Source organism: Vitis vinifera, chromosome 11, assembly GCF_030704535.1.
Source record: "Vitis vinifera cultivar Pinot Noir 40024 chromosome 11, ASM3070453v1".
NCBI lineage: Eukaryota > Viridiplantae > Streptophyta > Magnoliopsida > Vitales > Vitaceae > Vitis > Vitis vinifera.
The window spans coordinates 4,104,646-4,131,828 of NC_081815.1; the positions used below are offsets into that span (position 1 = coordinate 4,104,646).

At 38.1% G+C, this 27,183-nt stretch overlaps 2 protein-coding genes across 2 annotated transcripts; one reads left to right on the forward strand and one right to left on the reverse strand.

The window, feature by feature from the left end:
• Positions 1-274: 274 nt before the first annotated feature.
• LOC100262845 (protein arginine N-methyltransferase PRMT10) lies at positions 275-18,645 on the reverse strand. The gene is made up of 8 exons (XM_002284990.4): positions 18,118-18,645; positions 10,941-11,133; positions 10,695-10,800; positions 4,192-4,381; positions 3,035-3,220; positions 2,855-2,938; positions 1,933-2,143; positions 275-598 (listed from the first exon to the last, which is right to left on the reverse strand). The coding sequence occupies exons 1-7, from the start codon at positions 18,325-18,327 to the stop codon at positions 1,967-1,969; spliced, it is 1,146 nt and encodes a 381-aa protein (XP_002285026.1). The 5' UTR covers positions 18,328-18,645; the 3' UTR covers positions 275-598; positions 1,933-1,966.
• Positions 18,646-24,839: 6,194 nt separating this feature from the next.
• Positions 24,840-26,627, forward strand: LOC104880655 (probable receptor-like protein kinase At5g20050). Its single transcript, XM_010658097.3, has one exon. The coding sequence runs from the start codon at positions 25,028-25,030 to the stop codon at positions 26,378-26,380; it is 1,353 nt and encodes a 450-aa protein (XP_010656399.1). The 5' UTR covers positions 24,840-25,027; the 3' UTR covers positions 26,381-26,627.
• The last annotated feature ends 556 nt before the right edge of the window (positions 26,628-27,183 follow it).

Genomic DNA, 27,183 nt, shown 5'->3' on the forward strand with positions numbered 1-27,183 from the left:
GTTAAGAGCTGAGGCTTTAGTTGCAATTTAAAGACCAATTGATCCCCTTTTCACCATTCATTTCCAAGAGGAAATACATACTAGCTTTATAGCATTAACATAATGATATATCAAGTGTAGAAGGTTTTTTTTTTTGTTTTTTTTTTTTATGAGTATCAAGAGTAGAAGTTGCAGAACTCTATATAAATAGTTACAATTAATGATATTTTCATCACTTATTAGCTCCTGTCATTCAAGATTACGGTATTTATGCTGATAACAGTTATAGCATCTATTGAAGTTACGAATCAAGGATGAAATAATAATAATAAATTGTATGTTAAATAACAGTTATAACACCTTCATGCATATGTAAGCAAACAATTCTTTTCTTTCTCCTCTCCCCCATTGTCATACCCGCTCCCCCTCCTTTTTTTTCCTTCGCATTTCAGTATACTATTGCAACAAAATTTTCCTTTTGCGTAACTTGAACATTCAAAGTGACAGAAAAGCTCAAAATCTCCAAAGGAAACAAGAAGATATGATTTGTGTAACTGATCATATCTGTTAATACAATCAGCATTGGAACTTGCAACCACATGTCCCTCGGATGAAGACACTAAAAAACAGAAAAACTTGTAGTTAGAAAAATATCCTTGATTCCAATCATGGAGAAAGAAAACAAAACCATAATCCATGAGGAAATACACTTCCCAAACTGTATAATAAAAGAGGCATGCTCGCAAAAAATGCTGATATGCTGAAAAAGCATAAACAAAAGAAAATACTTTATAAATCTAAATCCACCATGATAAAATTTCTTCTACAAAGAAGAAAACGATTCTAGTGGAAAGAAATGTCATAAATCTTGAAACAAAGCAAGAAAGCGTAGGCTGTGAGACATAATTGAACCTAAGTGGCTAACTATGAGTGCATCTATGATGCAGTGAGTGCCCCATACTTCATGCATTGAACTCTTTTTTTTCTTCACCATTTCCACATGCACACTAGCACCCACATCATACCATCATAGTTGGGCCATCTAGTTGGTTCACCCATAAATTTCAGTGAAAATTACATCAAGATGGGCCCAAAGATATCAGAAAATTTTATTCAAAGAGAGAGTACATCAATCTTAGTGTGTTTTAATTTATTTTAAGTTTTATAAAGAAATCTTGTATGAAATCCTTCATCAGATGATCTCATTTGTCTCCAAAAAACTTGACACAAGTCTTAAATAAGAGGAGAGCCTATCAATATATTAAAAAGAAGATCCTGTTCATAACTTTTCTGATAAAATTATTTCAAAAACATTGTCATATTATGGTACCAAAATATTTTGGTTACCTTTTACAAGTTACAAAGTCATCTTCAAACCAGGTGGTCCTAATCATCCAGAAATCATGATTTTTCATGGTAATTGTTTCCTCAGAAAGGCCAGTTGATTGGATCACGCCCTACCATCTGTCACCATGTCCAACTAAGATGCTCAAAAATATGCCAAAGCTTTGAGTCTAGTCTCTGATGTAAGAATGCAAAAAGCAGGTAAAAATACATGTAGACCCTACTCACCCCAGCCTACAAGATCTAGCTATGTTTTAGGTTGAGCCAAATTTAACCTGATAACATATTAGTCTGTTTGAGTTAAAGCTCCTACACATGACTAACCAGAGCCAACTTGTTTGTTATTTAAATTTTTTTTTATAGGCTTATACAAATCATTTTGGCAGGGCAGGTTACTTTCTAATGAAATCAAAGGTTTGTCATCAAATTTTATAATATTATAAACAGGCTAGTTCATTTTGGGCAGTTCCTATGTGCAGATTCTTGCAAGCATAGAAGACCTCTTAGCAGTAGTTTAAATATAAATGAACAAATTGCACCACTACCACATCCTAGATATGCTCATACTTTGTACTTGCTTTAAGAACATTAAGAAGCCAAGAAAAGTACCTGGTTTAATGTTATCCAAATTGTTCTATTTCCTTCATTCTATATAGAACTTGTTTTTGAAAAGTGGAAGAAGTTTTCCCGAAGACTGCCTTATCTCGCAACCGAGATCAACCTCCATCAGTCGATGGTTTTCTTTAGAGCGATTCATTAAGAAAGAAACATTCACATCATCCCCTTCACTGGTGCGAAAAGGAGGATGCAAGAGGAAAACCTGTTCAAAACACACACTCAAAAAAAAAATAAGACAAATTGAAATGAGTATAACATTTACTCATACAAGCCAGCATTCATCAGTTCAAAAATGAACAAACGATGCACCAGCATCATACCGATATGCATAACACATGGACAGATAATAGCACCCAGGATTCCTCACTTCAACATAAGAAAACTCTTACAAAAAAAAAATCATCTCAAAAGGTTGAAGCTTGTAATATCAATCATTTGATTTTCTGTGGACTCAGTTCATGTTAAACCATTCAAAGTAGAACTAGAGTTTCTAGGTCAATATGTAGCATACAAATGACAATATTCACTTTAAACCAGACAAACTCCTAACAATAAAATCTGGGACACACGTTTTTTGTTAAGTAGTTGACATTAATAGGCAAGTCTAATTCATTCTATATTAGAATTTGTCACCAAAATCTGTGAGTTAAGTCATTTGTTTACTTGTGTAACAGAAAATTTGAACCTACAGAAGATTGGCAAGATAGCAAATGTGACATGTAGCTGACCACAAATAATTGGGGGAAGTCCATCTATAATAAATAAATAAATAACTAGATAATTTAAAAAAAAAAAAAAAAGGAAAAGAAAAGAAAGAACAGAAATTCAACTTGAATATGTTTATAAAAGTTTGCTCAATTACAGGTTCACAACTGGAAATGCAGAAAAACTTTCTATGTTCGGTAATACAGACCTGCTGTCCCCAATGGGTGCTAGAATCTAGACTGGGAGCAGTTGTCAACTCAATCTCCTGTTGAGCTGGATTATCACTCCTTCCCTGGGGCAAGAAAGCAAGAAAAGAGTTAGAGCAGGTACTAGCATGCAGATGCTCAAACACAGAGATTGCTAACTGTAAGCACACTGATCAACTTACTCGAAAATGGACATCAAACCATCCACCAAACCCACAGAGCCTAGTGTTCTCTATCAAAATTGATGATGAAAAGTTTGATCTAACTTCACAGATGTCATCCACAGTTGCCGTTAAACAATCAATCTCCTTTATGATGGCAGCAGTTCCTACAACTTGATGTGGATGAAGGTTGTTCCACAATGATGTCTACAGTAGAGGAGACAGAATTACTTTCAAATACACATAAGAAAAAAATGATGCGAAACTTTTTTTCTACTTATATTATCCTGCCATCATTCATAGATAGAAACAATGACATGGCACACAAAAATTTATTTAAGTTACCAAAAAGATGATAATGACCAACAGGTATTAAAAATCTGATTAATGATTCACAATTTAGTTTATAGTGAACTTAAGTTACAAAATAAGCAAGCAATGCCAATGGATGCCATCAATTGAATGAGTTGAACAAAAAGATTACATGGACTAATAAAGTCAGATATGTTAATAATATAATCTCCTTGGCAAAAGAAGAACAATATAAATGAATCCACTAGTCAATTAAGAATCAGTATAAGTTCTTGTGAACATGGATTTCAAACTAGCATTTTAACACTTAAGTTATATTGATGGGGAAAGAGAGGTTATATTGAGAGGGCCGCAGATATATGTTTCAATATCAAAGCATTTTCAGTCATTTCAGCTGGTATGATTTATCACACAGTTTATGAACAGGAGTCTGGAGAAGGAAGTATAATGTGAAAAATAAAGTTTATCCTCATTTCAGATGGCAAGCTTAAACGGTAGATGGTGAAAGCATGAAAAATGAAGCTCAATAAATATAATAAGAGAAGTATATTATATACTACTATTGCCACTGCTTCCAGTTCTACACCTCCCTTATCATTTACAGTTATAATCCTTAGCATAAAAGTGACTTGTCTGCTGAGTAATCTATGTCATCCTGTCGAACAAGGTAAAAAGAACTTATTTCAAAATCTGAGCATGTTGTGCCCAACTATGTGCACCTACATAGATAAGGCTCCTTTTTCAGAAGAGTCCTAGTCTCCTAGATACTACGGTACGTATCAAAATGAAAAAATATAATCGTTGATGATCATTGATGCTCCCACAAAAATAGAAACTCAGGGCTGCCACCAAAAGTTGCCACACACCTGTAGATAATATTTCCTCTGCTCTTCAGAGAAAGGCTTTGTTAGAACGCTCATATCAACACCATAATCATTTTTAGTCTCGTTCACAAAGCAAAGCCAGTCATTCATAGATCCTTCATAATCATTCTTTTTTTGATCTACCAATCCAGACCTGATAGGTGCCATCCACATGCGAGCATGACTAGGATACCTGGGATACAAAAACTTGTAGTGTCAGCCTACAAATTATAAGACAATTCCACTTGAAAAACTCAAAAACTAACTAAAGAATTTAGTAATAAGGAAATTAATAGCAACAAGCATGACATAAACACTGATTACTTTTGCATAACTACTGACATTACAATTGCAAGCAGAATTCCAAACAGTAAAAAGAATTGGGGGTGTGTTTGCTACAAAAATGAAAAATATTCTCTTCGTTTGAAATGGGGAAAAATCAAAAAGGAAAACGCAATCAATCAAAAAAAAGGTCAAATTGGGAAACAATGTTCACAGTTTAGGGTGTAAAAGGGCCAGCAACAAAATAAAAATAAAAATCACAAACACGGATATATGAACCCAGATTCCTATCCATTCCATTGAACCAAGATCAGCTCCATCTCCATTCCGTAGAGAGAAAAATTGAAGCATTGAACTCCCACATAAGAAAGACCTAATCTTTGTATGTGTGTGTGTGTGTGTGTGTGTGTGTGTGTGTGTGTGCGCCTCTCTCTCTCTTTATAAAAAAGCAAGCAAGAACAATATCTTAACAACGCCTATCCAAAAAACCACACCAAAGTACATGGGCCATATACAAGGATTCCAAAGGCAAGATCAAAATTAAGAAAATGAAAAGCAAAAAACAGCAACCCCTCCTCTCCTTAAATAACACCCAACCAATCGACCAAGTCTACCATAGACAATGTCACTTCATTTAAGCCCACCCTCCCCCACTCCAAAAATAAACATAAGAAAAAATCTTAGCACTTAATCTGTTCGTTCCACATCCTCAAAGGACCTATTATTTATCTGCTTCCAAAAATTCCAAAAAATGCACAAGGGAGCAGCCGGCGCAGCCGGCGCAGCCCTCCATGCTTTCTTTCTTCTCTTCCCCACAACAGATCCCTGCAAACTTAAGAGGGCCCCTTTAACTGAAGCTAGCATCATCTATTTCACCCTGAACAATGTGAAAACTAGATGCCACAAGATTCTTGTCTTGGTACTGTGAAGCAAAAGCTGCTGCTGCTTCTTTCTCATCTTTACAGAAGAAGCATCTACTCACCAAGGTCCAATCCCTCTTTCTCAGTTGATTCATGGTGAGGATCCTACCCCAAGTTGCTTCCCATGAAAAAAATCCTAATTTTGTTAGTACCCAAGGGTTCCAAATAATATCTTTTGGAGATGGATCATATGTCCTCAGCATCAAATCGGAATATAGGGATTTCATTGAAAACGTACAACTCCTCAAGTCTAGCTAGGCCACCCGATCCCCCTCATTCTTGCTTACCCCTTTCATTTGTAATCTTAAGACGAATTCCCCCATTCTTTAGAGCTGTCAATCATATAATTGTCTCATAAAACAGGGGCTTCAACAACCCTTTTTCCTTGACTGCTCCCATATATTCGTCACCCAAGAGTTCTTTGCAATAGCTATAGCAAAAGGGGATAGAAAAGAATCACTCAAAGTTAACTCACGACACCCCCTATCCTTCCAAAACTTTACCCTCTTTCCATCTCCCACTATGAAACCAGGTTTTCTTTTAACAACATCCCATTGTTTTTTAATTGTCCTTCATAGGCCCACTCCATGCCCATCCCTTCCCTCACATGAACTCCATCCCCTGCTTCTTCCCTACACTTCCCTACTATAACCCTTTTCCAATTTGCCAGTCAAGGCCTTGTTGTGGACAACCAGATTCCTAATACCAAGACCTTCACTCTTCTTCTCCATGCAGACACTTGAGGGATCTGTTTTTTGAGGACCACCCCCACCCAACACACACACACACACCCTCCACAAGAAGTCTCTTTGAATCTTCTTGAGCCTTGAATTCAGTTTTCTTGGAATGACAAACAAACATGTGTAGTAAATTGGTAGACTTGACAAAGTATTTCTGATCAGGGTTAGTCTCCCTCCTGTAGAAAGCAATTACCTTTTCCATATTGCAAATCTTCTTTGAAATCTCTCTTCCACTACATCCCACAATAAGGTTGATTTAAAGAGGCACCTAAAGGGAGTCCCATATTTGTGGAAGGAAGCGCCCTCACCCTATAGCCCAACACTAAAAGTAACTCCTACACATTTGATACCCTTCCTATTGAAATTAGCTCACTGTTTTTCTAAATTAATTATTAACCTAAAAATTGCCTCAAACTATATTAGAATCTAGCTTAGCAATGTCGATCATTCTTAGCTAGTATCGTAAAAGATGAGAGTGTCATCTGCAAATAGAAGATGGATACGTCCTCCCACCTTGAACCTCGAGATGACCCCCACCCTCCTTCTCTCGCCTTCTTCAAAAGGCAAATAAGAGCTTTCACGACCAAGACAAAAATATAAAAGGAATGAGGATTTTCCCTCTTCAAACCCTTTGAGCTCTGGGAGATCATATGCCTGTTCAATCTCAAGATTGTAGAGAACACCATTGGACCGCACCTAGATTTCCCCTCTATAAGAGCATGTTGAGACTTAGACACAACCTTTCGAACAACTCATACACAACCTTTCTAACAACCTTCTTAATTTTAACAGTCATCACCTTTGCTAAAATCTTATACAAACCTCCCACCAAGCTGATGGATTTAAAGTCTTTCAAGTCTTCCACTCTCCCTTTCTTAGGGATCAACGCTATAAATGTGGACATTTGAGCTTCTTTTGAAGGTGCCTTGCTCATAAAACTCTCCTAAGAAACCCAACACTTCACATTTCACAAAGTTTCAACAATGTTGCCAAAAAGACAAAGTAATGCCATCCAGCCTAGGGCTTTGCCCCCACACAAACTAATTAAAGCGAAGAAAACCTTCTCTTTAGAAAAAGGATCTTTTAATATATCTTAATAACTACTTCCCAAAGAAGTAAAGGACAAGTCCATGATAGTAGGATGTCAATCCCCTAATTCAAACAAAAGGCCCTAATTGGCATTAGACACCTCTTCCTTGATATTTGACTCTAGCCATCAACCAAACATGATTCACCTAACTCTAGCCATATGGTTCTTTCTCCTTTGCGCATTAACCATCTTATGAAAATAAAAAATAAAAAATTGTATTTCTATCCCCTTCTTTCATCCATAGCTCTATGGATTTTTGTCTCCGACGGATTTCTTCCACTTAGCTCACATGTTGTAATCATCTAAAGCCTCTTTTCTAGCCTCAACCTCATTAGCAGAAAAGACCCCTCCCTCTTCTTCACATCCCCAAAACCAATCTAATTTAGGACCCTTACTTTCTAAAAACATTCCCAAACACTTTTTTATTCCGTATCTTGAGATCCTTTGTTAAGGCTTTCAACTTAAGGGCCAAGATGTGACTAAAGGCACCTCTAAAATCATAACCCATCTACCATCTCTTTATAAGCTTTATAAAACACTCCACTTTCAACCACATATTTTCGAACCGAAGGGAGTTTTGTCCCCCCTCATTCCACTTCCATCCAACAATATAAGCATATAGTTCGATGTAGGCTTTAACAACACGCTATAACAAACCACTAAAATGATTGGAGGTCTCTCAATTTCAATTTCTTAATGATCTCCAAGATACACCTCATTGATGTCATAAGCTTATAGCAATCCCTCCTTTCCCTTAAGAACCTTACCCTATTAAGTCTTCTCCCACACACCAAGAGTCATCCCAAAGCCCTCTTATGTTCACCAATTGTGCCCACATATCTTCCCTTTTGCTCCCATGAATTGGACCATACACACCAATGAACACCTAGAAAAAAATTATCCTTACAGCATTTGAACCAACATGAAATCAAAAAATCCCCACCTCCATCTCAATTAAATCCAACACCCTATTTTTCCAAAACAACTACACCCTCTACCATCCCCTTTGCTTGTACAACTCCCCACCCTAAGAATCTTCCCACCTCAATGTTCTTCACCAATTGGGTTGACATCTGATGAATCTTAGTTTCTTTATAAGCAACCATTGTCAACTGATTGAGATCTAACCAATAACTTCACAATTTTATGCTTTTTCAAATCATTTTCCCTTCTTACATCCTATGATAAAATCATTAGCTTTATTGCTTCACGAATACTAAGTCCCAAACTCCACCCCTATCTCCCCCTTCTTTGGTCTAGCTCTCCCATTATAATTAATTGAGCATTCTAACTTTTGTAGCGCTCTCTCAATTTTTGTCACCACTATTGGTCACCTTTTTTTCTCTAACATCCTACATCCTTTTCTAGCTTGTAATCTTCTAAGAAGGCGCAGGATTTCCGTCTCAAACCCCTTTATTGGCATCCTTAAAAATTTGTTTAACTTTATTGCTAATCATATAAAGAAACCTCCCTCATCAGAAAACGATCTGAATTCCCCTTTCTAAAGCGTCCTCTTCCCTTAGATCCTTTATCCTCATACCCCTATGCTCTCTTAGTGTGTTGTCATAAAATACCACCATGCTTCCATCTCATAAAACTAATTTCAACGGTCACTCCACCCTATATCCATTCTACAAAGCCATTTTCGGTAGCTCGTCTTCCCTATCTTATCGTGTCCTACCATTAGATCCCTCCTTCAACACCACCTTGCTAGTTGACCTCTCAATCCTCTAACTAGTAGCCACACCCAAAAAAAGAAAAAAAAAAGGAAAAAAAAAGATTGAGTCCCCAACCCCCATTACATTACTTAGAGAGAGAGAATGTACTTGAGAATCCTTCCTCTTTTGTTGAAAATGGTTGTTCTGTTGTTGCCAGACCCTCCATCAATTGACTAGCCTTCACCCCAACGTTGGCCCTTAGAACCCCATTTGCCTCCTTCGATGCACACCTCTTTATCCTCTCAAAGGAGTGAAAGGCCTTGGCATTAGGCTACGATCCTACCTTTATTAATTTGGTCCCCTCCATCTATGGACTGATAAGCTCCCTCCTTTCACTAAGCTTACTTGCCTGCCCCTCAACTTAGGTCATTTCTTTGTAAAAGGAGTTTCATCACTCACTCCTCCTTAGTTAGCCTTACCTAGTCCCTTAGTATACTCTCATCACATCGACCCTCCACCATAGTGCTTAAAGGCCCACTCGTGGCCTAATTCAATTTACATTTGTCTGAAGGGAGGTAACAATGACTCTTTTTGAGGCCCAAAGGTGATGGATCCCTTTTTACTTCTTCTTTTGGGCCTCCTCATTTCAAAGAGATTGCTCTCCCAAAGATCCAATACTATTTGCATCACAAAAGGCTCTTTTTATACTCTCCTTGGCTTGTTCTCCCATGGAACGCCTTTCATCTCCATTGCTTTCTCTTACATATATTCCCTGCAGCCCTTTCCCATCCTCCTCTATAGACAGCTCTTCCTCACTAGCCTCCTTTTTCTCCTTCTATCCTAGCTATCCCACTCTCCTATTGGAGTGAGAAAACCCCTCCTCTCTTTCCTACTCTCCTACTACTCTCCTACTAGAAAGGCCTAGATCACCCATGATGGGGTCTCCCGCCACAATTGTACTGCAAAGCAAGAATTGCCCACTTCTAACCAAATCAATCTTGACAATGCCCTTCCATTTGTTTTCACTAGGACCTATGCCCACCACAAGTTTCAGCGATGTGTAGTGTCTTCATCCATAGCCACAAAGCCACCACATGAATCCCTCAAAGTTTTGAACAAACCCTTATCCCAAAAATGCAAGGGCAGCCTGATTATTCTTATCCATACTTTTTTGGTATAACAACCTCTCTGAAACATCCCGCCTCTAAAATCCACTTGTCTAAATGCAACAGTTTATCCTTGAAAAATCTTGATCCCCTCTGAAGTACCATTTCTACCATACCAACTTCCTCAAATTCGAAGAGAAAGTGCACACCCTAACAAAACCATGTGCAAGAACCCTTTTGGTTTCCAGTTTAGCAAGGCCCACCTCTGTGGCGAAGGCAGATCCAAAGCCTGGTACAAGAAATCCCTTCATCTCCTCACCAAACAACATTTTAGTGCTTCCATCTTGTTGTGCACTTCTTTCCCCCCGACACAACTTCACTGACATTAACTTGCTCTTTCCTCATTATTTCAACATAAGATTCTCCCCTTCTAGGTACTCCCCCTCCACAAAACTCTTGGTTGTTGCATTTATCGACCCTCCCTCCTCCACAAACCTCCCTCCTTCTTTCCGCTCATTTTTTAAAATCTTGGCTTTGGTCAAGTTTAACCTGACCAACCCTCAGTCCTACATGTGGATAGTAGCATCTAACAACAATGACAGTAGGAAGGAGAAACAACAGAATAAAGGAAATGAAGAGAGGAAAAAAAATCAATTGTGAATGTAACCGTACTTGCAAAATAAATTTTGAATACATATAGAAGTACTTACATAACTCCAGTTGGCTTCAACCAGCGATCACGTGCAGAAATCACTGAATCAAACATAGATTCACGCAGAAGAAAATATCCCATCCATTCTGATATAATGACATCAACTGCCACCAATCACTTTCCAAGGTTAGATTCAAAATGACGAATATACAAACAATCCAAATGTTACATAGCATATAAAACATGATAGGAGGCTGGTAGTGCTTTGTTAATATATCACAAGTTATTAAGTTAATAGGTGAACCTTTCTCTGGCAGTGTAACATCCTCCACAGAGCCTTCAATCACTTCAACAATATCTTGAAGATTATTTGCCTTAACCAGTTCACGAGCATGTTCTGACATCTTAGTTGCTTCCACTGCATAGACCTTCCTTGCACCTGCTTGTGCTGACCAGATTGCAAGAATGCCACTCCCAGTTCCTACATCCAACACAGCCTTCTTGGTGGATCCATTATATTAGTACAAATTATTGTCAAAAAATATTACACATAAAACTGAAATGACTAAGATTCTGATTAAGACCTACACTGTAGATCTCTCCCATGATCTTGTCCCTAATATTGCCTTACAAAGGAAATTCTTGTTCTCCATTAGTTTCACGAACTCCTAAGAACCAGAGTTTCACACTCGTTCTGTGATTCTAACCATCACTCAGGAAAAAATCATACCAATGAACGCACACTTCTCTCATGAACTCCTACGAACCCAAATTTCAAACTCCAATTTTATGTCTCCAGTGGGTATTCTGTGTTAAAATATGCACATGCGCACTTTTCACCTCAGAAATCAAATTTTAAACACAAATACACGGGCTAATATGCTAAAGATTGCCACCATAAAATTTCAACTCTACTTATATCGGGTTGCCAAAAATACAAGTAAATACACATTTATATGTGGAAATAAGCTTATAAAAAATGCCTCTGTAAATTTCAATTCAACATGTTTTCTATTAGTGCAAAACAGAATGAAAATATATAAGTCCTTGGAGAAGCGTTTAAATTAGACAAGAAGAAAGCATAACATCCCTGATGAGAAAACATAGGAAAATAACATAGAAAACAGTGGTTTTCGTATATACTTCCAGTTAATTCCTGCTTCGAAAAAGTTGCAAACTCAAGTCGATTAAGCCAAATAAAAGACTCAGAAATATATATATATTTATGCAACGGAAAACCGATATTTCAAACTTTGCTTATATATCCAACCCGATGGGAGAGAGAGAGCGCAAGAGAGAGAGAGGGCGAGAGGGCGCGTGAGAGCGCGTGTGACGGCGACGACGAGGAGATCGGCGAGGCGAGCCGAAGGCGAAGCTTTACGGTGGAATCCAAGACCTTCGAGCTTGCCCTGGAAGATAGGAAAGGGAAGTGCCAGGTTCGCGTAGTGGAGAAGAAACGAGGGGTCTCGACATGGGTTCGGTTAGGGTTGGACAGCTTAGGGCTCTTTAAGGAGGGTTTAATCCACTGTATTCGGGACGAAAAAGAGGGGCGATGGGAGAAGGAGTGGAAAGAAAAAGGTAAGTTGTTCACCTTGGCTCGGGGATTCAACAGAGCGGGTGCTTTCTTGAGATTGGGGGTTGAAGATTTGGAACGAAAAAGGTTTTGCATCTTCTTACCGAGAGGAAGGAGGGACAAAAGAGGATGGACGGCCATGGCGGAGATGGTATGTCAAATGGAAGAGTTGGCCGGTAGAAGAACAGAGTTGCAGGAGGTAAGGACCGTCGGAAAAATTATTCCGGCGAAATCTTATGCAGAAGCAGTCAGAAGGACAGACCGGGTTAGCTTAAACGCAATAAAGATGAAGGTCACTAGGGAGGAGATCGCTGGTAACTTAAAGAAGCTGGAGCATTGCCTCGTCGCGAGCTGGAAATCCAACGAAAAGGAGGAAGACGACTTGGAAAGGTTGGGTAACCTCTGGGCGAATTCCTGGGGCCTAAAAGGCAAGCTAGGGCTGGCCAAGTTGGAAAGAGGTAAGGCTTTGTTGGAGTTTGAAGATATTAGTGAGGTACAACGTGTGGTCTCTTCGGGGAGCAGACTGATGGGAGGAGCCCATTTACGGCTGGACCGATGGAATCCAAAGACGGGATGTCGGGTCGAGGAGGAGATGGAGCAGGTAGCCTGGGTTAAAATCTTCGGCCTTCCAATTTCGCTTTGGAGCCAGGAGATTCTGAAGAAAATAGGGGAGGAATGTGGGGGCTTTTTAGACATGGATGAACGCACAAGGTCGATGAGTGAGATCCAGTGGGCTAGGATTTTGGTTAAAACAAAAGGTGATTTCAGACCGAGTATGCTAGAGATGGAGGTAGAGGATGAGGCATATTCTGTGGCTTTATGGTGGGAGATCAGGCCGGTGGTGAGACGGCTCTTCTCTGCGACGGAAAACAGAAGGAAGAAGGAGGTTAGGGGTGACTCGCATTCACGCGCGGAGAAGCGCGTGGGAAAGGAGTTGGTAGGTGCGGGAAACGAGGACCTGCAGTTGCCAGATGATGGGAGAGCTGTGCAGGAGAATGGGCAGGGTCCAGCTCATGGCAGAATGGATGGGTCGGCTGCATGTGGCCCAAATTTGGGCCTTTATGGGTTGGAGAAGGATGGTGGGCCGAACAAAATAGATGGGCTATTGGGCTGTAAGTTAAAAAATAAGGCTAAGGTGGCTGGTGATTTAGAGGCAGGCCCAAGTTGGGCTGCTGAATTGGCCTGCCATCAGTTAACTGAGGTGGGAGGCCCGGAAAGGGAGGGCCCAACTGCTCCACAAGAGAAGGCTGGTCTTCTGGGCTGGTTTAGTTCCAGAAAAGGAACCCTTTCAGAGGATCCTTTGATGAGTTTGGTGCTAGAGGAGCCTAGAAGGGAACAAAGGGATGTTGGTCTTTCAATGACTGACCGTGTGCTGGAAGAGGAAGCTAAAAGGTATGCCTCATTTTCCCATCCTAAAGGCAAACGGGCTGCGGGTACACCTCTTCTTCTATTTTCTAATTCTGATCGGGCTCCGGAGGGGGAGTCTTTCGATCGCCCAGGGGGTATTGAGGAGGAATTAAGGGGGGATATGTCGACTTGGTTAACAGTATATGAGGGGAACGTTGAGAATGTAGATGGATCCTGGAAATTGGGAGAGGTCAACAAGAACAGTGACGTGGCTAGGGGCAAGGAGGGGAACAATAGTGGCTTTGGTTCTCAACATACTGAAAATGAGAAAGAGGATCTATGGGAGGAAGGCAGTCTAGCTAAATTTAGCCAGTTCTTGGGATTCTCTACAGAGGGACTGGAAAAGGAGATTTTGAGCTTTTTGACTAAAATCAGAAAGAGGAGGGAGAAGATTCAAAGTAAAGAACTTTTGGAAAAGACAAAGTTTGAAAGGGAGCTGAAGAGGCTGGAATGCTCTGTCAATTACGAGGGAGGGACTAAGCAGAAAGTTCCTTCACAGGGCAAGGGGAACCAGTTGATAGTTGCCCGATGAAGATGAAGATTATTACCTGGAATGTGAGGGGAGCTAATGACAGCTCTAAGAGGAAAATAATTAAGAACTACATAAGGAACCAGAGGGTGGACCTAATGTGCATTCAGGAAACTAAGATTCAGGAGATGTCGGAGGGTATAGTGAGAAATCTGGGTTCGGGGAGATTCTTAGATTGGAGAGCCCTAAATGCGGAAGGGGCTACGGGTGGCATTTTGATATGCTGGGATAAGCGGGTCCTGGAGATTCTGGACTGGAAAGAGGGTCAGTTTTCCTTGTCTTGTAGATTCAAGACCATAGAAAATGGGGCTACTTGGGTTTTTACGGGAGTGTATGGCCCTTTCACCAAAGTGGAAAGGAAGGGTATGTGGGAAGAACTGGGGGCAATAAGAGGCCTTTGGGATGATCCCTGGTGTCTCGGTGGGGATTTTAACATCACTCTGTTCCAACACGAAAGGAGCAGCCAAAGAAGAACCAGCTCAGCCATGCGGAGATTTGCAGAGTTTGTGGATGATCTAGAGCTGGTGGACTTGCCCCTTCAGGGGGGAGAGTTCACATGGAGTGGGGGGCTGAATAATCAGGCGTGGGCGAGACTAGATAGATTTTTAGTCTCTCCTAGCTGGTTAGATCAGTTTAGTGGCGTCACGCAGGGCAGGTTATCTCGACCAACTTCTGATCACTTTCCAATCGTGTTAGAAGGGGGTGGGATAAGAAGAGGCCCAACCCCGTTCAGATTCGAAAATATGTGGCTTAAGGTTGAGGGATTTAATGACATTGTTAGAACCTGGTGGCAAGGAATTGAAGTCAGGGGCAGCGCTAGTTATAGATTGGCCGTCAAAATGAAGGAAATTAAAAAGAAGCTGAAAGTGTGGAACAAAGAGGTTTTTGGGAGGCTGGAAACTAATAAAGCTTCAGCTTTACATCAGGTAGATTTTTGGGATCGGGTGGAAAGTGAGAGAGTTTTGTCTATGGAGGAAGCCGAACTAAAAAAGGAAGCTAAAGATTCCTTTAAGAAATGGGTCCTGTTGGAGGAAGCCCATTGGAGACAGCACTCAAGGGAGCTTTGGTTAAAGGACGGGGACAAAAATACGGGGTTTTTCCATAGAATGGCTAGTGCACATCGAAGACACAACGCTATGGATAGAATTAAGGTTAATGGGGAGTGGCTAGTAGAGGAGCAGGAGGTGAGAGAAGGTGTTGTGAACTCGTTTCAGCAGTTGCTTACTGAAGACATGGGTTGGCAGGCGGATATTGGTAGCATTCCGGTGGGTTGTATCAGCCTGCAAGATGCAGAGAGTCTGGAAACCCCATTTGCAGAGAATGAGATTCACTCGGCGTTGATGGAGATGAATGGGGATAAAGCCCCTGGCCCGGATGGCTTCACTGTTGCCTTTTGGCAAGATGCATGGGACTTTGCCAAGGAGGAGATCATGGAGATGTTTAAAGAGTTTCATGAGCATAGTTCCTTTGTTAAGAGCCTCAACAACACCTTTTTGGTGTTGATTCCTAAGAAAAGTGGGGCGGAGAATCTTGGAGACTTTAGACCTATCAGCCTGGTGGGGGGGCTCTATAAACTGTTGGCTAAAGTTTTAGCTAATAGGCTCAAAAAAGTGATTGGTAAGGTGGTGTCTATTGCTCAGAATGCCTTTGTAAAGGGTAGACAAATTCTGGATGCGTCTTTAATTGCTAATGAGGTGATAGATTCGTGGCAGAAGAGGAAAGAAAAGGGTCTTGTCTGCAAATTGGATATAGAAAAAGCTTACGATAGCATCAATTGGAAATTCTTGATGAAGGTCCTCCAAAAAATGGGCTTTGGGCCCAAGTGGATGGAATGGATGTGGAGTTGCGTTTCCTCTGCTAAATTCTCCATTCTTGTTAATGGAGTGCCAGCTGGATTCTTCCCTAGCACTAGAGGGCTTCGTCAAGGGGATCCCCTTTCCCCTTATCTCTTTGTTATGGGAATGGAGGTTTTGGACGTCCTTATCAGGAGAGCGGTGGAGGGGGGTTATATTTCAGGGTGCAATATACGGGGTGGCAGTAGAACATCCTTGAATATTTCCCACCTATTCTTTGCTGATGACACAATTGTGTTTTGTGAGGCGAGCAAAGAGCAAGTTTCTCACCTAAGCTGGATTTTCTTTTGGTTTGAAGCGGCTTCGGGCCTTCGGATTAATCTAGCCAAAAGTGAGATCATTCCAGTGGGAGACGTGGAGGATATTCTTGAGTTGGCAGCTGAGCTAGGTGGCAGGGTGGGGTCTTTGCCCTCTCATTATTTGGGCCTCCCCTTAGGGGTCCCCAATAGGGCTACTTCTATGTGGGATGGGGTGGAAGAGAGGATCAGGCGGAGACTTGCCCTTTGGAAAAGACAGTACATATCCAAAGGGGGGAGAATCACTCTCATAAAAAGCACCCTGGCTAGCTTGCCAATTTACCAACTGTCTATTTTCCGCATGCCTAAGTCTGTTGCTAAAAGAGTGGAAAAAACACAAAGAGATTTCCTATGGGGGGGAGGAAACTTGGAGGGAAAAGTTCATCTAGTTAAATGGGATGCAGTCTGTACAGAGAAACACAAGGGAGGGCTAGGATTAAGGAGAATAGCCACTCTGAATAGAGCCTTGCTGGGAAAGTGGATTTGGAGGTTTGCTTGTGAAAAGAATAATTTCTGGAACCAAGTGATCACTACAAAATATGGGCAAGAGGATTATGGCTGGAGGCCAAAGAAGGTTAGTGGTGCGGCTGGAGTAGGGGTCTGGAAGGAGATAATGAAGGAATCTGATTGGTGCTGGGAAAATTTGGCATTTATAGTTGGGAAGGGTTCCAAAATCAAATTTTGGAAAGATAGATGGTGCACTGACATTCCGTTGTCCCAATGCTTCAATCAACTCTTTGTCCTTGCCGTGCATAGGGATGCTACGATTGAGGAGATGTGGGATCAGGATTCGGGCCAAGGGGATTGGAAGCTTGTTTTTGTGAGGGACTTCAATGATTGGGAGATGGATATGGTTGGAGAGCTGCTTAATACTTTGAGGGGCTACAGGCCCTCATTGGAGGATGATTCAGTTGTGTGGAGGCAGGGAAGAAATGGTATTTTCAAAATCAAAGAAGCTTACAGGCAGTTGGACAAGCCTAATGTCACAGTATTTCCCGCAAGGAGAATATGGGTGGATAGGGTGCCAACTAAAGTCTGTTTTTTTGCTTGGGAGGCTACGTGGGGGAAGGTGCTTACTTTGGATAGACTCCAGTTAAGAGGGGTGCATCTCCCGAATTGCTGCTTTCTGTGTGGTTGTGAAGAAGAGAATGTAAATCATATTCTTTTACACTGTATAGTGACTAGAGCCCTTTGGGATATTATTTTTGGGTTGATAGATGTTAAGTGGGTCCTCCCAGAAACTGTAAAGGAGACTTTAATCTCCTGGAGGGGCTCATTTGTAGGGAAGAAAAGGAAAAAGATTTGGAAATCCATTCCGTTATGTATTTTTTGGACGGTTTGGAGGGAGAGGAATAGGTTAGCTTTTAGGGGGGGTGAGTTAAATATTCAGCAATTAAAGTATTCTTTTGTCTGTAACTTGTGGAATTGGGCCAAAGTGTATCTAGGTGAGGAGTCTTTCTCCCTCATAGTTTTTTGGAGTGGATAGCTTCCACTTAAGGGGAGGTAGTTTCTTTCTGGTCCTTTTTCTTTTTTTGAGGCTTTAACCGCCTCGTATACTCCCTGTATGCTTTGTGGCGTTTAGCCCGTTCTATAATATATTTCTTGCTTGCTTATCAAAAAAAATATATTTATGCAACGCTTTTGTTGCCAAGAAAAGGCAGAAATTTTTTAATTCATCCATTTTAGATGCAAACGGAACCGGTGAGCAGCACGACCATTTGGAATACTGTTCTTCACTTTCCTCAGTATTCCTGGGACCCAAACGGAATCAATACAACATGCAAACAATCATGGAAGGAAATGATGGAGAAAGGGTTGTATACCTTTCCGCGGAAGTGGTGCTTGTTCTCGAAAATGGCGTTGTAGTAAGCGTCCATACGAACTCGATCGGAGAGCATCTCCTTCTGGTGATAGAGAAAAGCGTAAGTGCAGAAATAGTTGGCGAAGTCGACGCCCTTGTCAATGACAGTGGCGCCACCGCCATTTATGCTGGCCGTTCGATCGCCGGCGACGCCGGGCGCAGAGCTTCCCATTTTACTCACTCTACCGACCAAACGAAGAAAGAGGCAGGCCCCTTGGGCTTTGATACTTAGGGCAACATTGCTGTCTCCCTGGAGCCCACCCGCCTAACACATTCCATCTACGCTTCATACAAATTATAATTCTTAACAAATTAATAGATATTTTTATTTGCTCCACCTAGAATTTATTTGGAGATTTAAAAATAATTTTAAAAATTAAACATTAGTTTAGATATCCGGTGAGTGATCATTAAAATTTTTCAATCTTATTTAACGGTTATTTGTAGATACGGAAGATGAAGGTTTCAATAACAATAATAATAATATTATTATTGTTATTGTTATTACTGTTATTTATTTATTTAATTAAATATTAAAATTCATCGAAAGAGCTCAAATGATATCATTTTTGTTTGTGAGGGGCATATTTATACATGAACCATTACATTTTTGTTCATAAATAAGATATTTATATACAACCACGAAAACTAGTTACAACAACATAGAAATAGTTATATATATGTGGAATGATTATCCTATAATTGAGTTCAGACCATACATAATTCAAAAAACATGGCACTTGGCCTTGTCTAGTCAAGACAATGAGTAAACTTGAAGGAAGACTACAAATAAACTTTAAGGATGACTTTTTTGAGGACTTAGTAGCTTGTTGTACAATGCATGTTTTCTATGTTGTTTTATCAAGTTCAACTCCACAAAAACTCATTTTGTCAAGTCTAAGGGGTTTCACACCACTTGCTCACCTATTTGTTGAGGATGGTTTAATTGAAATGTCACATATTAGCTCTAAAATGCTTGACAATATCCAACCTCATTCATAATGCAAGCCCGTTATCTTTGTCGTCAAGGTGTAAATACAAATATGTTCCACTGAAATTCATTTTTAATTTTTTTTACTTTTTTAAATGCAAGCCCAAGGGAATTGACCTCTTATTTTCTTTTATGTTTCTCTCTTTTTGTTTCAAAGCTTGGGTTCCTTGTTCTACTTTCTCTATTGAAGTCGCATTCCTATTTTCTTGGCTATTTCCCATTTCTACTTTGTTTTTCTCTATTTCCCCTTTTTCTAGTTTATAAAAAGTTGTTTGGCAAAAATCATTGCATCTATGTCTCAACTCCTTTTATGGTAGTGAGAGATTAGTTGACATCTATTAGTTGCTTGAGCTATAAAGGTTCTTGAGGTTGCAATTTGTCCTATTAATCTTTGAACTTCTTTTGTTATGGGTAAGGGTGTTGTTTCCAATATGGCTTGGATTTTAGCTGGGTTGACCTCAATTCCCCTTTACACAAAGAATCGTAGAAATTTTCTTAATGATACACTAAAGGTGCATTAGGATAGGTTTAATTTTACTTGGTGTTTTTGTAATGTGGCAAAAACATGTTCAAAATGCTCATAATAGTTGTTTCTTTGTTTATTCTCAACCAACATATATTCAATGTACACTTCTATAATCCTACCCAACTCATTCCTAAACACATGGGTTTCGTTGATATGTTGTTCATGTGTTTTTGAATCCAAATGACATCACTTTATAGTAGTATAAATCTTCCCTTATTATAAAGGCAAACTTTTCTTAAGGTATGGGATGAGAGTTGATGCAATTAGTTGCCTTAGTTTGGAGTAAGGGTGGAGACCCCTTTTAAAGAGTCATCAATATGGGGGAAAAGCAAAAAGGGTATCATGATGTTTGCCTTTAGCATCATGATGGCGTAGCCAGTGACCTTTAACTGATGTTTGCTTTTAGCCTTGCCTTAAGACGACTCTTATCCTAGTTTACCTTTCAAACTTAGGAAATGTAGTATTAAATAATTACTTTAGTTTAGTAAAGGGTGTGTCCCTTTCATTTACTTGAAGTGAAATATCAATTGAAAAAACTAACTAATTGACAAGCATTTAAGGATTCTTGTATAAGGACCATCTTCTGAATTATGCATCGGCAAATCTTTCATTTGAATATGCCAAAGTTATGACTTGGTTGTACATCACTCTTTTTTAACTAAAAAAAAAAGGTGTTTTATATGATTTGTATTAATAAATATGATTTGATTAACCATCAACTTAGGTAAATGATCAACCACTTATAAGATAAGAAAAGAAAGAAAAAAGCCAACCAATCTAATAGAGACTCACTACCACTTCTAAACAAGGTTTTTCACCTTAAGGAGAATGCACCATTTTTATTTTTTATTTTTGGAAAAGCAAGCCAAAGAAAGAGATTTTTTATGTTGTTCTATCAAGCTCCAAGCCTATACCTTGGAAGTCTTGTTAAAAAAAAAGCACCTCTTTATGGTTGCTAGCCTAGGCCCATACCCGATTGATCAGACAAAATTAAACAACACACCTAGTGTACCTTCTCTAGATTGCCTTTTTTTTTTTTTTACCTTTCTCTTTTACTCTAAAGCTTACTCGCTTAGATGTGATCAAATTCTCATTCTAAGGTCTTATCATTTAAGCATTTTCAAGCTATCTAACACCCACAACTAAATCAATCAATAAGACTTGCTTACTTTCTTCTTAGCTTGCTCATTATAAAGGTTTGTTTCATGGTCTACAAAGGTCATGACAGCCACTACAGGATCATATCAAGCCAAGAACCTTGTCTTAATCTTTCTTCAAGTATGAAAGCAATGGGCCTATCTGTAAAAGGTGTTCCCCTTGAATACACCTTGGATATTATGAACTATGGAGAAGGCTTTACTAGTTGATCATGCTAATGTCTTTCTTCACCTTCGTAACTTGTGACTCTTATATTTGACTCATCATGCATCACCTAAATGCCCTTAACCATCATACTTTCATTGTCTAGTCCAAACTTGGAGCATCTAGTTTGACTTATATAAGCATCCATAAACATAAGTAGTGTATGTCTTAAGGTTACATCCTCTAATCGGTCTATTTTTTGGAACAAATAGTTGTCTTTTGGACATACTCGATTCAAGTTGGTGTGGTTAATCCAAACTCTACATGTCTTGTTATTTTTTGGAACTATTATTAGATTGGTGAGTTAGTCCGAGTAATAGACCTCCTTGATACATCCAACGACAGAGAGCCATGAGACCTCCTTTGTGATCACATTAATTTAATGGTAAATTAGCATTAAGGCAATTATGGGCATCTTTTCAACCTTTTAAGTGAAGACATCTAATGTTTCTTTAGTAATCGTCACAATTATTGTTTTCATGTTGAGCTAATTGGCTTTTAATCATATAACCACTATGGACCTTTGAAGTACAATTAGCTCCAAAGTTTCCACGGTGAATGACTCCCAAGTTGGGTGTTTACATTGTCCTCTCACTAAGAATTGGCTAGTAATTGCTATTTTGGGGCCAAGAGAGGTTTGAGGTTTCTACCTCTATAACCCCCTTATCTGCCCCACTAACTATTGTAATGCAATAGGCTCTTGTTAATGCTTTATTTCCCCATCATGTGCATTTCTTTCTTCTTAGGTAGGGAATTTAATATTCTGGTGGTAGAAGGATAAGGTTGCTCCTATGTCATGAATCCATGGTCATCTTGTAATAATATTATAAAAGGGAATAGTGGAGGATGTAGCTTTTCTTTAACCAAACCCATTTGTTTGTAGATAGGGAGGCACAGAAGGTCAGTGGTAGTTATTAGATCAAACAATTCATAGGGGACCTTGAATTTGACAGTGTTAGTGTTAGTGTTATAAGCAAGGGATCATAGTATGAGGGTGTTAATTTGGCAAAGCTCATCATCAGAGAAGGTGAGTTGAAAATAATTTTTTATTTTGATTTTAAAAAATGTAAATTCAATTTATATATATTATAAACTAAATTTAATTCAAGTCTTTTAAAAAATAAAAATAATTTTATAATTACAAATAAATTTAAAAATAAATATTTTTTAATAAAATATGAATAATAATACTATAATAATACTATACATATATATATATATATATATATATATATATATATATATATATATATATTATAAATATGGATATTAGCATCATAAAAAAAACTAAAAAAGCATAGTTGATTTATTTAAAAAATAAATAAACAATAATGATTTAAAATTAATAATTAACAACACTATTTTATTTTCAATAAATTTAAAAAATAATGTTTAATTTTTTAAAGTATAAATGAGATAAGTTTTTTTTTTATTATATGTACACATTTAGAATTCAGTTACAAACATAATATTCAAAAAATTTATTTATTTTGTAACTAATTAATTACTTTTTCAAATTATTCTTAAAAATTAAAATATTCATTAAAAAATTTAAAGTATTGATTATGTCTTATATAATTCAAAATATATTTTTCTAATGGGAAAATTCAAAAAATATAGTTGCGTATATAGGAGAAGCAATAAAGTCATAACCAATCATAATGTATAAGTTTTGATATATTATTTTTTATATGGATTAAATATATGAGTTTAAGATTATTTTAAAAAAATATTAAACTTATTATAAATTTAATACAAGTCTTACTTGAATTGAAATTTATTTTCTATTGAAAAAATATGGTTCTATGTAAAAGAAAAATAATAAAATTATTTAATACTAATTTTTGTCCATAAATTTATGGTGCTTATTGGGTCATTATTTGAATTTTAAATTATTTTTAAGAATTATTAGACTTGTTAATGAATCCACCTCATAAAGTTTTGCTTAACTCAGAAACTTATTCACCTAAGGAAAAAATTCATAAAATTATGATTATGTATAAAGAAAAACTAGCTAAGTCATTCAAAATGAATTTCAATTTATGACTTTCTAGTGTTAATTTAATCGGTTTTGATTTTCATGACTTTTTAATACTAATTGAATCGATTTTTGAGTTTCAAATTATTTTTAAATATTTTTTTGTAAGTGCTATTTGATTTGAAATCTATTTGTTTAATAAAAAAATTTAGAAAAAATTTAAAAATAGAAAAACATATATAAATTAAAGAATATTATATTTGAAGATTTGTTTATATCAATATTGGATGGTGAAGAGAGAATAAAAGAAGAAAATATTGTTGTCTACTTTATTTGTGATTGTGGTTTTTATTTTTATTTTTTTCTTATTTTTCTATGGTTTTCTTTTACTTTTAAAAATTAATGAAAACAATTTTTACTTATTCTCTTAAATTTGTCTTTTAAAAAATATTTCTAAAGAACAATAACCAAAATGTGTTATAGTTTTTAAATTTTTTTTTTTTTTTAAAACAAAATATTGTTTTTAAATCACTCGTTCAAACAAGTTTTTATTATTTATCAAAAAAATATTTTTTAAAACAAAAAAAAAATGATTTAAATTATGTGTACAATATTATTGTTAATTTATTTCTTTTTTTATTTTTATTTCTATTGTCACCTAATCTTAAATGAAAATAAATAATCATTCAAACATTACATATCTAGATACATCCAAAAATCATAATTGAAATTACAAAATTCATTATTATTTAATAAGAAATATGAATGAAAGCAAAATATTTATCCTCATCCTCCGTTCCCTATACCAAACATGCCCTGAATTTAGCTCCCTACTGCAATTCTAAGGAGAGATGCATAATAGACTACTATCTCTGTTCATACATAGCCACTATTATACAAGGAGCTTTGTATACAACGTTTTGATAAAAAGTCAGTCTTGTTTACCAAGTCCCCATTTGGCGTGATGCAAATTAAATTATGGTGACCAAATGTAGATGTGGTAGTACCCATTGTTTAATATTGGTATTGAAGATAAAAAAATGAACTTACACTAAGGTTTGATGGTTTCAAAATGCCTTATTCTTTGGGGTGAAAGCAACTACTCTGCCACAAATTTAGGTCGAGGACGATTTGCAATGATTTAGCTTTAGCCGTGTGACCCTATTTCTGGACTTGGTCTTGGCCTCAGCAAATGAATATTTCAATCTTGGAGTTCACAAGGATTCCATTATAACACAGACTTAATAAACAAATGAAAAGAGCCTTGTCCAGAGTCTTGAGAAAGTGACAACAAATCATCTCACTGAGCCTTTTTAAAGTTCAAATAACCTGTGACCGATTGAATGATTCAAACCACCAGAAATCGCGGTGGGTGGTCTGTCCTTTTACTGGGTAGATGACTAGGTCTAATCACATTTACTTTCAAGTAGCTGCTCCAAGTCCCTGGTCTATTGAATAAAAATAATAATAAGAATTGCCACGGAGAACTAGGAAATTTCTGAATTCTTCGAAGTCATATATAAGAATTTTGTGTGTGAGAAATCACTCTGTGGACAATGAACCATTTCTAATAATTTCTGCATATCAGTACTGATGTAAAAAGCTGAAGAAGATAACAATTCAGTTGATGGTGGAAGTACTAGTGTTTGAGAGAATTGATCTTTGGTAGACACCTAAGTCATATCATTCTGTAGGGGTTTTGGAGACGACTTGTTTCTTGACCAAATCAAAATTTGACAAAAGGAAATTGTAATGGGCAAACTAGTTGAACTTCTTGGGGGTATCTCTTATATTGTATATGGATAGAATATGGCCCATAATCTAACATTTGGCAGATTTTCATATGTGAAAGGGTGGAGACCATAGAAATTATATATTTGGATCATGTCACACCCTTTGTTTCTAGGAAAGAATACAATAGACATTGGTTTCTCCGTCAAAAAGAACATGGAAACCACAAGAAGGGAAAATATTTTTCCTCCTTTTTTCCCCTTGGAGACAACAATGAAGCTTTGATGGAAGACAAGAAAGCAAGCATAATTGCCGTCTCATCGGTCGTTGCCCTCATCATCTTGATCATAGTTGCTCGCGTCTCTCTGAAACTTTCCAATACTTTCTTCCTCATTCTTGGTGCTGACATTGCTGCCATACTTGCTATCTTCACATATGTTATAATCAGATGGCGTTTTAATCGTCGAAGGAAATTGTTAGAGACACGACTCGTTTCAGAGGGCCGAGAGCTTCGAATCGAGTATAGTTTCCTTAGAAAAGTTGCAGGGGTTCCAACAAAGTTTAGATACAAGGAGCTTGAGGAAGCAACAGACAACTTCCAGGCATTGATAGGCCGCGGAGCATCTGCTTCTGTTTTCAGAGGAATCCTGAATGATGGCACTTCTGTTGCTGTGAAAAGAATTGAAGGAGAGGAGCATGGGGAGAAGGAATTCAAATCTGAAGTTGCAGCAATTGCCAGCGTGCAACATGTAAATCTTGTCCGCCTTCTCGGATATTGTTGTGTTCCTGGAGGGCCTCGTTTTCTTATTTATGATTTCATCCAAAATGGATCATTGGATTGCTGGATTTTCCCTCAGAGGGAAAGTCAAGGCCGGCCCAGGGGCTGCTTGTCATGGGACTTTAGATATAGAGTTGCCCTCGATGTTGCGAAGGCCCTTTCTTATCTTCATCATGATTGCAGGTCCCGGGTCTTACACCTTGATGTCAAGCCAGAAAACATACTTCTTGATGAGAATTATAGAGCACTTGTATCAGATTTTGGACTGTCAAAGTTAATGAGGAAAGATGAAAGCCGAGTTCTTACGACAATCAGAGGGACTAGAGGTTACTTGGCTCCAGAGTGGCTATTGGAGCATGGAGTTTCTGAGAAATCTGATATCTACAGTTATGGGATGGTACTCTTTGAGATGCTTGGAGGCCAGAGGAATGTTTGCTTGATCGAAAACGGCAACGACAGGTCTCAAAGGAAATGGCAATATTTTCCAAAAGTGGTGACTGAGAAAATGAGAGAAGGGAAGCTTATGGAGGTTGTTGACCATAGGTTAGTAGAAGGAGGAGGTATCGATGAGAGGGAGGTTAAGAGATTGGTTTATGTAGCTTTATGGTGCATACAAGAGAAGGCCAGGCTTAGACCAACCATGGCCCGTGTGGTTGAGATGCTTGAAGGCCATGTGACAGTGGACGAGCCCCCTGAGACTCAAATGATCATTGTTGACCTATTATGCACTGATGAAGAACCAGCTAATGCCTGTAACAGGCCAAGGATGGCTGCATTGGTAACACCCCAAGTAGACAATGCTACTCTTCCTTCCACTTCCACCTACTCATATGCCTTGTCCGTTCTATCAGGCCGGTAATCCCAATAATTGCTTCAGCTGTCCCCCATTGTCTTCTACCTACATTGATTCAGTTTGAAGGTATCTTCTTCTTCCTCTATTGCAAGGATGGATTGCAATTTTTGTTTTCTTTTTTGGTCATTTTTAGTGAATGTTTTGGGCAGATGGAAAAAGTATTCCTTTTTGGACTACCCAAAAAACACTCTGAATAGATCATCCAGCTTTTGTATTTTCCTTTTCCTAAAAACAAAGCTAGATTTCCTCTGAACACTTGAGAAAATATGGAGGACCATTGTTCTCATTTGCAATCTGGTATTGAATGTTCTCGTAAAGGCTTTTGGAGGATGCTACAAATAATGTTTAGAATATGGTTTATGCTTGGTGTAATTGCCAAGAAGTTGGAAGGAAAGAATCATATGAGAAGGGGAAAAAACAAAGGGGACAAAGATCTAAAATACTTCCAAACCTTATTACAACCATTTGCAGATGATATAAAATCTTGCAATCCCTTTTCCTTTTTCCCCTGTTTTTTTCTGCATCCAAATGGAGGATTCTTAGATTCTGGGAAGATTAGGTAGATAAGAGAATATTGAATTGAAATGGAAGACCTTTTTAAAAGGTCTAATAAACTCTTCAAAATACATTTATAAAGTTAAGAGGAATTCATACACTTAAAATATTAAGAACTTTTTGTTGTGCCAGCGAAAGCTTTGATGCCAACGATGTTAGTTCAAGAACACAAAGATAAAACAATCACACATACGGTACACGAGGTTTTAACGTGGTTCGGCCAACCATGCCTACGTCCACGGATGAGAGAGAAT

Coding starts and splice junctions, on each gene's coding strand:
- LOC100262845 (XM_002284990.4), bottom strand. CDS start 18,327: ATGGGAAGCTCTGCGCCCGGCGTCGCCGGCGATCGAACGGCCAGCATA. Junction 3,221..4,191: donor AGAGGAAATATTATCTACAG/GTGTGTGGCAAC, acceptor CCTCTACTGTAG/ACATCATTGTGGAACAACCT. Junction 2,144..2,854: donor GCACCCATTGGGGACAGCAG/GTCTGTATTACC, acceptor TGTTTTGAACAG/GTTTTCCTCTTGCATCCTCC.
- LOC104880655 (XM_010658097.3), top strand. CDS start 25,028: ATGGAAGACAAGAAAGCAAGCATAATTGCCGTCTCATCGGTCGTTGCC.